Consider the following 15,396-nt stretch of genomic DNA (forward strand, 5'->3'; position numbering starts at 1 on the left):
TAATAAAACACAACTGTTTCTGGATTCTAGTGGTTCTGGATTTAATATGGGCAAATTTAGAGATAACACTTTCAATATCGCTAAATAAAGCTCTGTACGCAGCAAAGTGAGTTAATTAAGACGTGCTTGGCCCATCGTGTTCCATAATTCAGTTTTAATATGTTTTAATGTTGAAAAAGAACATTCTGCGCAAGGCAATTTCTAAGTTTAGTAAACACGATTCTATAGAATTATTTAATAAAAGTTTATAAAATTGCTGCAGCTTTGCGAACTGCACTAATTCGCCACCTAGGCTATTCTCCAAATACAATTCATCTGTCTGTAGCATTTGCTTCTCTTGCAACGTGGCTAATCCGGCACTGCATCTTATATGAAAATAACTCTTCTGTACTGCTTTTTGTGAGAAAAGTTCACGTACCGGCGTGATTTAATTTATAGCTTCTTCAGGCTACTTTAGATCTTCTTCAGGCTCAGACTCTTCAGGTTCAGAATATCTCTAATCCTGATAATAGAATTGCAATTTTTTCGAACCGGTTGTTGTGAAATTTTGGACAACGTGCAACAATTTATGGGATTTAAAATATCTTATAATTTAACTCGTAATATTTGAAATTAATTAAAAATACTTAACTCTTTTCAACTCTAATAACAGCGATCGTGTTAATTCTGGTTTAGGCCCGGTTAAATATTTGATTGCAACTGGACTTCCACGATATTTACCTAAATGTACACGATTGTTAAAATCCAAACTCAATTCACCAGCCGAAAATAAAGTCTGAAATTAATCAAGAAAATATTTATTACATTTTGAATTAAAAGAGTTTATTCTTATTTTTCGTTCAAACTCATCAAGTTATAAGAAAATTTATTGTCAAAGTTGGATAATAATATCGCTTATTTAATCTACTTTGCTCGTACTTTCCTAAAATGTTTTAAAAATTATCAAAAATTGTATCAAAACTCGTTGATTTCGGACTTTGAAGAATAATTTTTAAAAACAAATTAAAAGTGTAAATTCCTGGTATTAAACATTTAATGACATTAAATAATTACGTATATTGCAAATATAATCGGACACAAACGATAATTGATTGAATTGGGACAAATGGAATAATAGGATTCCATTTCATGTCATGTAAAGATTAGGAGTAAATTGTGTACCTTTGGACATGTAAGAAAAAATTGAAACTTATTTTGCGTTGGAACCAAAAGCTTTAGATATTTGAAGTTTAGTGTTAATTTCAGTGGAACTTGGTTAGGTGGGACCTGGATCAGTCAGAAACATCCATCGTTATCAGAAGGGTCAAATTGTTATCAGTACGTGAAAAATTAAAGTTAATATCCGTTTATTAAAGTAGGAAGACAGGCGATGAAGTCTATGTCAAATTTAATGTGATTTAAATCTACTCTTTGTAGAATAATTCAGAATAAAGATAAAATTCAATCACAATGTTCTGACGGACAAAGAAAACTAAAATGTGTACGTTTCTCAGAATATCCTGAACTTGAACAGTGTTTGCTAACATGGGTCAGGCAACTTCGTGACAAAAAACGTTCCGATAAGTGGTTCGATGATTAAAGAAAAGGCACAAGATGTCACGCGAAGGCGATTGATCATACGTTACTTTAATTTTATAATCGCACCTCTATAACTAAAATAACCTGTATTCTGAGCTCTATTAATGGAACCCTCTGTAAATGAGACAGATACTTATTTATACTTCGATTTCTGAGACACTGTGTAAGTGGAATACTTCTATAAGTGAAGCAAATTTGCAGGTTCCTTGATTTCTCACTTAACCAGGTTCCACTGCATTAATCTGTTTTTAGAATAATTCGAACAAATTAGCTATTTATTATTAATTGATTTTCTTTAAATTCTGAAACGAGCAGTTTCTCATCGTAAAGTTGTAGGTTTTTAATTTTTTTAAAGGATTTTCGAGATTCTTATTCCCACGGCACTTTTCTTTATCACAGAGACTTACCAATTTTAAGGATACTGTCCGCAGGTACACGACTTACACCTACATGCAAAAATTAATTTAGAAATTTAAATAATCAAGATTAGTTTTTCGTTTTTATTATTTGCTTTTTTTTTCCTTACAAAATGTATTAAAAAAGATTCTGATCAAAAGCACTCACGGGTTCCCGTAGCTTGAAAACTACTCGATAAAAATTTTTGTGCTCATGAGAGCTTTTGATCAGAATGATCCAAAGAAAATTTTAGGGGGGGTTAGGAAAAGTTTCACAGAAAGTCACTTTCCTATCTTATATTGCGGGGTGCTTTTAATGGTCTAAAAAGTAGAAAATGGATTTGTTCCTGAATCAGTTTTACGAAAATAATCCTACAAAAAAACTGGTAGCTATTACAGAATTGTACCTACAAATCTTGTTTTGTCCTAATAATGAATTGTTTTTATACCCTATGTATGAAATATATCATGGTATATTAAATTTACTCTCAAGTTTGTATCACTTAGAAATACTAATTCTACAAACAAAATTTTGGTATAGGTGTTTATAAAATCACCGAATTAGAGCAATCCCTCCTGCTCGCTCTGCATAAGCAAGTAAGAAAAGGAAAATAATTTTCGGGCTGAAATTTTACAGCGTGTGGCGTAAAAAAGGTGTTCTTAAAGGAACAATATAGTTCTATTGGGTATACGTAGGACCCATTCTTCAAATCGCATCAGATTGAATAAAAATTTAAAAGCAAAAACTTTCCCTCATTTAAAAATTAAAAAGTTTTGTTTGAATTATATTTTCCTAAATCTCTTTGTATTTCCGTAAGGGCCCAAATTAAGATTCCATTTTCTCAAAAACTATAAAATATAGATTGTTAAAAATTCGTAGGTTGTTTCAAATACAGAGTCTATAGGGGGCGACAGCCTACATTGATCTTTTTGTTTTTTAAATTAATCCTTTTTATAAAAATAATAAAAGTACTGTGCCCAAAAAATAAGGTGACATTGTATTTATTTTGAAAATTCTTAATTTATTCTTCTAAATCAATTTTATCCCCTTCAAAATAATCCCTTGCCGATGAAATGCACTTATGCCAACGGATTTTTCAACCTTCGAAACACTGGTTGTAACACTTCAGTTCCGTCTTCGCTGGGAATTGAATCTCCTCTATCGTATCAAAACGGTGTCCTTGGACCGATCTTTTGAGCTTGCTGAACAGCCAGAGCTTGCTGAACAGCACAGCACCAGACCAGGTGAATACTGTGGTTGCGGAACGATATGGGTTGGGTTTTTGACGAAATGATCATGAATTATGAGTGTAGTATGGGATGATACATTTTCGTGGTGTAAAAACCATGAATTGTCTTTCCACAATTCCGGTCTTTTTAGGCAGATAGTTTTACGCAAATGCGTATAACGTTCAAATAACATTCCTTGTTGAATGTTTGGCCGGGCGCAAGGAATTCATAATGCACAAACGCGTGCAGTTTAAATTCAAATGTCACCTTATTTTTTAGATACAGTATGTACACATATTCAACACTATCTACATAGGGTATTTCAACAATTAACTCAGTTAATTATATATTTTCGCTTGTTTAGTTTAAGTGTTTGTTTCTCGATTCTTGTATATTTCGAAGTGGATAGGAGGACGTACAATTATATCCATATAATGTCATAAAATCAATTAAAAGTTTTTGAAATGAAATTATTTATTAAAAAGTTAATAGATTTCAAATGTTTCTTCACCCATTTACGGAGTTTATTGTACACTCGACACTAAAATTAACGCAACAAAAAATTAACGTTACGAAAACTTATCGCATTTCAAAAATTTTAATATTCATCACTTTTGTTTTTTTTTCGGTTTTTGATTAATATGAATGTTTAAGATACAAGTTTAGGATAGGTTATGTTATCTTGGCTACGAAGGACACACTTCGGCCTAAGGGACCGAGCGGTCTAAGATGATAGAATTTAACCGTTTATTTACCTAGGCTAAGGTTGCGGGGTCGAATCCAGGCAGCGGTAGTGAGTGCAATTAAAAATTAAATTAATAAAGCGGTAGAATTGATCACTTTATCGTTGATTGGATATGAACAAAGTAACCGACTCCACACACATCATAAATGTAATTGTATATATGAATGTAGTTTAATAAATAAAGATGTGGGTGGCCTCTGTTATAGGCATATATGTCAGAGAAACGGAGGTTAACTCGATTACTATTATTATTATTCTAAAATTATCCATCACAACTATTAATTAAATTGTTTTTTTTTTGCCACGGCGGAAATCGAATCCGCTATGCATTCCGCGAACGGAATTGGTTACGCTAAACCAACTGAGAGAACTAGAGTTAACAGGGATGATACACGTTTACTTTATGGTGGATTTTAGGACGTCCTTCCTCTTAAACAGAAAACGAAAAGGAAAAATGATAAATTCAAATGCCTTGTTTTCAAATCAGAGGCGGATTAAGAAATTTATCCCCCCGTATTTGTAAAATCTATCAATAAAGACCTTTTTTTAGTTTTTTAGTTTTAAAATCTTTATTTCTTAGGACCTGTTAAATTGCATTAATTGTTCGGGGTAGTTCTCGGGCTCGAACTATCGTTCTCAGTGTTCAAATTGGTTTAATTGCTTTCATTTTACAAGCTTTTATTTAGTTTCACCTGTCCCGTTGTCTGTCTGTAATCAAATCTTGCAAGTAAAAATTTGATCCACTTCCCGGTTTCCGATTGAACTGAAATTTTACATGCATATTTAGTTTAGATGACATGGTAAGGTTGTGGCGTCCTGATTTTCCCATCGCTTCCACAATATTTGATATATAAACATTTTTTTAGTCTTAAATTAAAAATTTCAATAAAAAATACTTTTTAAGGGACAAGCTTTTATTGTACTAAAAAGTAGAAAATAATTTTGTCTATGAGTCATTCAAACCCGACTATTTGTAAAAGCTTGAGACGCTTAATATCAAGAATGAATCGAAAAATAATTAGGTATGTGGAGTAGATGAGGCATTCCGATTCATTTTTGATATTTTAAATTGAGCGCCTCAAGCTTTTACAAATAATCGGGTATGAGTGACTCATAGATAAAATTATTTTTTACTTTTTTGCACAATAAAAGCTTGTCCCTTAAAAAGTATTTTTAATTAAAAGTTCAAACACAAGTCTGTCTATAATAGGCTTGTGTCCCAAAATTTTTCACGAATCTGTTTCAAATGATCATAAGAGTTTTCTGAGTGAAAATTCGATTGAGAATCTGAGTGAAAATTTGATAAACACTTTCATTCCGTTAAATTTGCCGTCGACTGTATTTCATTGTTTCAGAAATTTCTGTATAAAAATCAATTAAAGTTTTAATTTTTTTATATTTATTTTGGAAAATTAATTACTGATTGTGAAATTACATAAAGTTAAAAACGGTTATACCGACGTTGACATGCATATCATGTGGCATACATATAACTACAAAGCAAAGACCAGTTTTCGTTCAGCTGGATGTTAACAGCTTTTTACCTTTACCAACGAAAAAATGTAAAAAAAATATGTTATACTGTTGTTTACAACATTTGTACATAAATGTATGTTACTTTGTGAATAAATTTTATTTCAAGTTTAAGTTCAAGGTTCTCGTCCGATGTTCAAAGCACCGTTATGCAATTTTGGTTATTTATACGAAAAAACAAAGCAAAAAAAATGATTCAAGTGAGAAAAATTTGAGTAGTAAGTCAGATTTGAATGTGGTTTTCGGTATTTGATTCGTTAGGACGTCAGGAAATTTTGTGACCTAGTCTGATTTATAAGAAATTAAAAATATGCAATTAGCAGAATTAATATGCTTTTTATAACTGCATTTTAAATTAACCGTAAATATTAAATTCACAATTTTGTTAATTGTGATGAAAATGATTTCAAACTTGATAGACGGGGGTTTTTGGGGTCGCTGAAGAATATCGGAAGAATATCGTGACGAATACTCCAAGAGGCAACGGCGATACCGTTGCATCAGGTATCTCTGAGACCAATGTTGTCACGATATTAGTGTTCAGCGATCCCAAAAACTCCCTAGTAACGAGTTGGGACTGATTATATGACGAATTTCTCTAAAACTCCTAGAGCCGACGGGGATACCGTTGCACCAGGTACCTCGGAGACCAATGCTGTCTCGATATTCGTGTTCAGGGATCCCAAAAGCGACTTAGTAACGAGTTCGGAGTGATTATTTGAAGTTTTCCTCGAAAACTCCAAAGGGCGACGGGGATACCGTTGCACCAGGTTCTACTGATATCAATTCTGTCATAATATTCGTGTTGAGCGACCCCAAAGATCCCCGTGTAACGAGTTTGGACTGATTATATGACGAATTTCTCGAAACCTTCAGGAGACGACGGGGATACCATTGCACCAGGTACCTCTGAGACTAATTCTGTCACGATATTTGTGTTCAGCAATCCCAAAAAACCCCCGTCTATTAATTATGCTAATTGCATATTTTTAATTTCTTATAAATCAGACTAGATCACAAAATTTCGTGACGCTCTAACGAAACGAAAGCCGAAAACCACATTCAAATCCGATTTACTGCTCGGATTCTCAAATCGGGATCAAATTTTTCGAAATTTGAGCATTTTTTGTTCTTCCTTTGTAAATACAATTGGTTCAAAAGTGTATAACACTTATTATTCTAATGCCTCTACATATGCAACCACAAATGGGGTAAATTATAGTGTTAGTATTATCTTTCACATCATATCCTTCAAACTAGGTAAAAATTTTCAATATTAGGATTCAATTAAAAACCACGTTAAAAAAATTTAATTTGCATAGAAATCTCAATTGCTCTGAGCGCTAATTTTTAATTAGTATTAAATGACTATTTAATTTTAATAATAGTATTATTATTAATTAAATTGTGGTTATACGGTAACAATAAGCTTGTAACGTGACGTGGGTAGGTTGCGTTACAATTTTCAGTGCTTTTAATTTGAAAATATAATTTGTCCAAAAATATAAACATTTGTGGTGTTTATTTATACAGAGTGTATCATGAATAATATTGCAAAAATATTTAAGGTGATTGTAAACCTACGGTATTTTAAAAAAAATTTCGGTTTGTTGCACACTACATGCATATAACCCAAATAGATGCTTTGTAGTCAAGTAAGGAGTTATTTTTAGCTTTACAATACCACGCAACTACAAAAATATATAATATATTGTGTGCAAGTCATGCTTATAAATTTGATAATATAGATATCTCTCTTCAATCATTAATAAACTAACTATAGTCGTCTCTGTTCATCAAATGATGGATCTTCGATGAACTCATAATTAAATTAAAATTTTGTTTTGATATCATCGACAACCTTATATTTTGATGGTATTATTATAAACTACAAGACTGTTTAAATGTTTTAGATAGTTTTTTATCACACTCTCTTGATTTTTTTATATAGAAATATCCAATGGAAAAGGATAACCTATATGATTCATCATTTTTATACCATGTATATATGAAATATACATAGTATATTAAGTTTAGTCCCAAGTTTGTAACGCTTAAAAATAATGATGCTAAGAAAAAAAATTTGTCATAGGTGTTCACAAAATCACCTAATTAGTCCATTTCCGGTCTGTGGACACGATAACTCAAAAACGAAAAAAGATATCAAGCTGAAATTTTTACAGCGTACTCAGGATGTAAAAAGTGAGGTTAAGTTCGTAAATGAGCATCATAGGTCAATTGGTTCTTGGATCCGTAGGACCTATCTTGTAAACCGTTAGATATAGAACAAAAGTTTAAATGTAAAAAATGTTCTTCTCAAAAATTAAACAACTTTTGTTTGAAACATTTTTTCGTAAACATCACTGTTTACCCATGAGGGCGCCAATTAGGCGGAAATTTTATAATATGTACTATACTTGATTCTCATATATCTATGTGTCACATGCTTGTATGTGTAATGTGATAAAGAAATCAACACTGACTATGCATGGTATTTCAACAATTAACTCAGTCAATTGTTTGTTTTCACTTGTTTTAGCCAACTTTGAACGATAAAATAATAATAAAAAGCTCGATGACCTAGGAATTTTTTGTGATTTTTGGAAACTTTGTTAATAAAAAAAATGCTATACCTTATGGTACACCCTGTATATAATTGTATAACCACACATATTGTGTAGATACGCGGGAAACCCTTAAAAGGACAATTAATTGATTGTCAATGTCATGTATAAGCTGCATCGCATATGTGAAGATTTAAGATTCAGGACCGGATTATCTATTAGGCCGTAATGGAATACCAACTATAGTTTTTGCTTAGTAGTTCAAGCAAATTAAACATTTGGTGCCATAAATTCTGAAACGAGCAGTTTCCAAACGTGAAGTTACAAATTTTTAATTTTTTTAAATGATTTTCGGGACCTACCAGCGTTGAATCACATCGAAAACAAAAATGAAATTATGGATAGAAAATGATATAAATACGTAACTCAATATTATTTTCCATACACATAATTTTGTTCGTTCAAAAAGGCTTTAAATATAGGCAATTTTTTTACACAAATTTGTTCAAAATAGTTTAAAAATATAATTATTTAGTCATAAAGAAATCTAAATAAGTTGCAATAAGGGTTCAAAAAAACTTTTTGGCGATTTTTCGGGCTATTTGTGGTTAAAAAAGAAATTAATTTTTTCTGTGAGCCACTCATTCATGATTATTTGTAAAAGCTTGAAGCGATTCGAATCATCCTTGATATTTTAAATTGCGCATCGTCAACTTGTACAAACAATAGCTTGTCCCTTAAAAATTGTTTTTATACCATGCATATATGTAATATGCAAGATATACTAAGTTTAGTCCCAAGTTTGTAACGCTTAAGAATATTGATGCTACCAACAAAATTTTGGTATGAGTGTTTATGAAATCATCTAATTAGTCCATTTCCGGTTGTCCGTCCGTCCGTCTGTGAACACGATAACTCAAAAAGAAAAAAAGATATCAAACTGAAATTTTTACTGATACCAAACTGAGGTCGAGTTATTAAATGAGCAACATAGGTCATTTGGGGCTTGGGTCCATAGGACCCATCTTGTAAACCGTTAGAGATAGAGCAAAAGTTTTCCTTATAAAAAAAAAATGTTCCTTATAAAAAAATAAACAACTTTTGTTTGAAACATGTTTTCATAAACATCACTATTTACCCGTGAGGGCGTAAATTAGGCGTAAATTGTATAGTATGTATTATATGGGAATATCAGCTTTGTATGTGTGATATGTATGTATCTGTAATGTGTTAGAGTAATCAACACTGTCTATGCATGGTATTTCAACAATTAACTCAGTCAATTCTTTGTTTTCACTTGTTTATTTCCATTTTTGAATATATTTGAATTTTTATTTACTAAAATTTTCAATAGTTTTTTACTTGGAAAAATAAAAGATAAAAACAAAAAAGAGATTGAAAATTGAAATTATATAAATAGGTAACAGATGATATGTTCATGATATTTACGTAATATGTATATAATAGGAGGAATTAAAATTATAATTGAGCGTTTACTAAATTTTAATTTTGATTCTCGTTTTTGCTAAAAACGATAAATAGAAGTTATTATAATCGCCTAAGGGAAAAAATATGCCCCTGAAATTTTTACGATTCACGTCTTCAGAGTACCTTTATTACGAAAAATTCTGTCTGCCGTATGGCATATGCAAAAATATCTAAAGCTTTTCTCCGAAACTGTAAAAGATAGACAGTTTAAATTGGTATGTTCCTTTGAGTTGTTTGTCTATAGTACCTAATTGCCAAACCCATCTGAAAAGGTTAGAGAGATGAAATTAGATTTTCCAAAAAAACATAAACTCCGTTTCCACCGATTTAATCAATCTCGGATTGGCATTAAATAAGATATAAAAAAATAATAACTTGTACTTTCCTAATAAACGTAATTGACTTGCATCTTATATTTGACAAGAAATAAAAAATTGACATTTTGTCGATTTGCAAAAAGTGTAAATGAGATAGAAGTTTGTGTGGAATCAATAGCAGTGATTTTTAGTTTTTACGTTTATGAGGGAAGGGGATTAATAATAAACTGTTATGTTCGTATTATCAATTTGCAATATTTGTTTTAAAATATTTTAAAACGTCATAAAAACACACTATTTTATTAAATCTTTATTTATAAAACTAACTATCCGTTGCTCGCGTCTGCTTCGCTGGAAGGGCGTCCTTTCACCGACAATGTTAATTACAAAATATTAAATTGCGAGGAAAAATAATTTTTTTACAAATTTTTATTTAGAATATTTAATAAAATAATTAAATCAAACTTAATTTTCCCATCGTTTCCACCATATTTTATATACATGCCTTTTTTAGTATTTAATTAAAAATTGGATAATCGACTAGCCGGAACATCACTACATATTATCCAAGCTTATTATATAATATACATGAATTAAATGACGGCTTACAAATTAATTTAATTTTTTTATATTAAATCAGCAACTTGGTCTTATTATATTATTAATACAATCGCTGTGGATAATTTAAAGAAAATAAGAAAAACCCATCTCGATAGCTTCAGCCGTTTCCTATGATGCACGCACATAGCAAAAGTTGTTATCATTTATAATATTATAGATACAGAAATAAAACTATCATTGTCGATATAAAGATCATTGATTTTTATTATAAAAGTGTTCATAATTCTAAACTACATGCCCACGTAAATTCTTAAAATATCGGAGTCTCGTCTAATCATCCGACTACAATACACCGGATGAGAATACACCCGATGAGAATTCACTCGATGAAATTACACCCGTAAACGAAATTATCCGAAGACAATACGCATTTATTGGGGTCATGTTAGCACAGTGTAGCAGGATTTTTGGTATTTGCAATAATCTTGCCTCTCTCTCTGATCTACGGATAAGCAATGTCTATAATGGGATAAAATTAGCACGGATTTGCGGATGTTTTTGGTCCTTGCGTTAATACTGTGTTTACTCTGAGTAATATTCAGAGGTGTTCTGTTGGTTACCCATGCGTCTAATGGTGTCAAGTTAGTACGAGCTCGCGGATTTTTTTACCCTTGCGTTAGCTGTGTGATTACGCCAACTCTCTGAACCACGGATTAGCTATACCTATAACTGGGTCCATACTTGATTTGAAGGTATATTGTCGCGAATGATTTGATCTGCTGGTAAATTGATTACGATATCCTTATTATGAAAAATGAGACTAAAATGCTTACTTTTAAAGTAAATTTTTGAATAGCAGTAAATAAAAAGAATATTTGAAATTCCTGAAATATCACTGATATTGAATAGTTTGTAGGCGTTTAGGAAATTGAGATTGTCGGTTTCAGGAAAATGGGTTCAGGCTATTGAGATCGTCGATTTCAGTTATTTTATTGGACTTTCCATTAAGAGTCTCCGAATTTTAAAGTTAAATTCAACAAGCTTAATACTAGTGAAATGGAAACTGTTTCTGTGGTTTCCTTGCATCTCTTCTTCTCTTCGTGTCTCTTCCCCAAGGAGTCTTTTAATTATCCAATGGTTAAGTCCTAAAGCATGCCACCCAGAAGAGGGCTGGAACAGAATGTAACCCTAAAAATTGGAAAAGGGTTTTTTGCTTTTTCTCCTATACTCTCCATGTTAATTATCTGAATTTTAATTAAATTTATCTCGAGTTAGATACGGTCAATCGACTTCATGGTAATTGTATTAGAATATCCACAAGTATAAAAATATTTAGACTTTTCTGTCAGAGTGCCCATAACGAGACAACAGCCTTGAGATATCTCATACACAACTTGTTTAATCTAAGTTTTAAGTTCAGACATTCTTTATGGAAAACCTGCCATTTAATTTTTGTAGTTATACCCTTAAGCTTTTCTTTATATAGTAATGCGAAAATATGAATGAAAATATGTGGGTTTAAAAAGAATTGTATAAACGTATATAGAAATTGACACACACAAAATGTGGAAAAAATAATTTTCCAATGAAACAAGAAAGTTTTTTGTGAAAAGTTCACTGAACATGAAAAAGAAACAATAAATAAGTTTTTAAAAGAAAAATCAAAGCTCACATCTTATATACCGGATGTTAAAAGAATATCAGCACCCCAAAATTAATCAGAAGGTAATGGTTTTAGAAAAAAAAAATTAAATACAAAAGTTGAAGGGTTCAAAGATTCGTATATAATAATCACCTTAAACTTGGTCTTGAAGTCAATTTTTAAGGATATTTTATACCTAAATTGAGAATTTAAAATGGAAACACAGTTTTGACATTGAAAATGAATTGATCAAAAAATTTTACGCCGAAACATATATAGGGTAACATATATATAGGTCTGGAAAATCTTCAAAACTGCTCCAGTGCGCAAGAGCCTGCTTGCAGTTAATTTTTACCACCTTCTTTACACTGAATGCTATTTCGGGACATGTTGACATACAAAATTTTGTGTTCGATTTATGTCCGTTGTCTAAGTGTTTCCATTTGAAATATTCTCAGGCAATTTACAGAAATAAGGTACAAAATTATCTTAAAAATAATTTTCATAAATAATACTTTTTGAGGAACAAGCTTTTATTGTACTAAACAGAGAAAATAATTTTATCTATAAGTCACTCATAACCGACTATATGTAAAAGCTTGAGGCACTCAATTTAAAATATCAAAAATGAATCGGAACGCTTCACCTACTCCACATGCCTAATTATTTTTCGATTCATTCATGATATTAAGCGCCTCAAGCTTTTAAAAATAGTCGGGTATGAGTGACTCATAGATAAAATTATTTTCTACTTTTTATTACAATAAAAGCTTGTGGCTTAAAAAGTATTTTTTTATTAAAATTTTTAATTTAAGACTAAAAAAAATGTACATATTTCAAATATGGTGGAAGCGATGGGAAAATCAAGACGTCACAACCTTACCATGCGTTGTCATCCAAACTAAATGTGCAAGCAAAATGTCAGCTTGTAATAAAATAGACTTCAAAGTCAAGTTCAACATTTACAACTTACACAACTCTTTGATCTCTTTTAGTTGTTTTTTTACGAAAACCACAGTTAGTTGTTTTTTCAATAAACATATCCTTTTTACACCCTGTACATGAAAAATATGTAGGCATAGATTTTTTGTACATGAATAGACAAATAGACGAAAAGAAAGTTTTTCTCTTATTATAAAACTAACATCAAATAATAAATCAAAATTTATATTATTTTTCTTTTTTGCAAAATACAATAATTTTTGTGTTTCGTGGATAATTCAATATGGATTTGTCACTATTAGTTTATAACAAATATGAAATTTAAATTTTACTAATAGAGTGCAACTAAACTAATTTTCAATAATATAATCATTGATTTGCCGTGTAATTTTATCATTAAACATTGTTTTTTGAAAATTCAAACGTCAGTGACGTCACTATATCTGTTTAGTAACATCACTGAATGGAAAGATGATAAAATATTATGGAAATGATAATTTTTTTTTCCGGATAGATTTTGATATGTTGCTTTTGTAAATCATACTGACTGCATCAACCATATTTCAATTTTAGTTTTGATTATATTGCATAAATTTTAAAAGAAATTATTATCTTTTATTTTGCGTGACATCACGAAATTTTTTTAGGTTAGTTCGACAGGTGTTGGTCTGAATCATGAAGGTTATAGAACAGGAGAAAGATCGTTATGCACTAAAGCATTAGCGTACCTGTCCCTAAAAATTTGTAGAATTTATAGTTCATTTTTAAGCCACCAGCCGCGCTGTCATCAAGAAGTAGTATCTGTGAAGTTAGCTGTTGTTGTTAGCATAATGTACAAATTGATATATCATTTGAAATTAGCGCACAACAGCCCGCTTTTATTGATTCTACGTATTGATCGCAGCGCCTCTCTTATTTTATCCATATTTCGGGGACAATATTTTCTATAGCGATCGTTCTCCTGCCTATATGCTTCATGATCTGAATGTAGAAGACACAAGCGAATAGCGTAATTCCGATTGATTCTCAGCTTCAGTCAATCATAGCTCGTCACAACTATTCATTAGCCGTTTTTTTTTCCGCCAAAATCAATTTAATTACAAAGAAAGAAAAAAAAAAAATTAATTTTTGAAATATCCTGTATAGAAAGTGTTGAATGTCAGTGCTTGTATTTTTTTTTTTATAAATTAAAAAACCAACAAAACTATGGCGGCCTATTTTGGCGGAAAATTTTTGAAGAATATTTTCTAGAATTATTTTCGTTTTTCGAGAATGTTTCACAGTTTCACTAGTTGAAGCTACCTGCAAATTTTCAAAGATTTGGCCTTATTTGCTCCCTCGCGGATAAACAGTGATGTTTACGAAAAAATGTTTTGAAGTTGTTTAGTATTTTATAGCTTTATACATTTTTTAAATTTAAACTTTCGTTTTGTCTCTTAAAGTTTACTGAGCACGCTATGAAAATTTCAGTTGCATATCTCTTTTCGGCCGACAGAGGGACAGACAGACAACCGAAAATGGACCTTTAGGTGATTTTATAAACACCTATACCATAATTTTATTCGAAACATCAATATTTTTAAGCGTTACAAGCTTAGGACTAAACTAAGTATACTTTGATATATATTACAAGCATATATAGTGATAGCTCTTAAAGGGGATGCGAAAAGAAATCGACTCTAGCCTCACTTTCAGTAATCAGAGACAAAAAAACCAAACAAAGTTATGTTGGCAATCAATAATCAACACTTAGAAATGCGAAATTGTTTTTCGCATTTGGCATTTTGGATTGCTCCCCTCCCCCCACTTGCCCACTTGCTCTACCCTTGTTCCAGCGCTGACTTGGCTCCAGTATTGAGGGAATAGTAACATTAACAAGAGTTATGGCGGACGAGTCAATGCAGTATGGACGTTAGGCCCATATTGGTTGGCGATATCCACAATAATTCTTGTGGAAAGCCCTACTCAGTTGTTATATTACTTATGGTAACATAGATAATATATGTAGGTGACTTTATACTATAGCAGCATTATAGTAAACGCCATGCATTTCTTACCGTGTACTCATTATTACCGCGGAACATCAATACATAGTATACAACAAAGTCGCTTTCTCTGTCCCTATGTCCCTATGTCCCTTTGTATGCTTAAATCTTTGAAACTACGCAACGGATTTTGATGCGGTTTTTTTAATAGATAGAGTGATTCAAGAGGAAGGTTTTTATGTATAATACATCCATATTATAGTAGAGTAAGGGGTTGAAATAGGGGTTGAAAGGGATATGCTTCAAAAACTAAAAACGTTGTGCATCGATTAAGCTCAAATATTGACACGATATACAACCAGCTTCAAAGATCTATTGTTTTTATCTACTTTTAACCTTCGGAGGGTAGAAAGGTG

The 15,396-nt window shown here is 31.3% G+C and overlaps 1 protein-coding gene across 1 annotated transcript in view; it reads right to left on the minus strand.

Annotated features, from left to right (window-relative positions):
- The window catches only part of LOC123302169 (atrial natriuretic peptide receptor 1), a 69,526-nt gene that overhangs the window by 40,949 nt on the left and 13,181 nt on the right, over positions 1-15,396 (minus strand). Inside the window, exon 6 of the mRNA XM_044884996.1 lies at positions 632-775. Within this exon, the coding sequence (XP_044740931.1) occupies positions 632-775 (144 nt within the window). The remainder of the gene's footprint in view (positions 1-631; positions 776-15,396) is intronic.

The sequence above is a fragment of the Chrysoperla carnea genome, chromosome X (genome assembly GCF_905475395.1).
Source record: "Chrysoperla carnea chromosome X, inChrCarn1.1, whole genome shotgun sequence".
NCBI lineage: Eukaryota > Metazoa > Arthropoda > Insecta > Neuroptera > Chrysopidae > Chrysoperla > Chrysoperla carnea.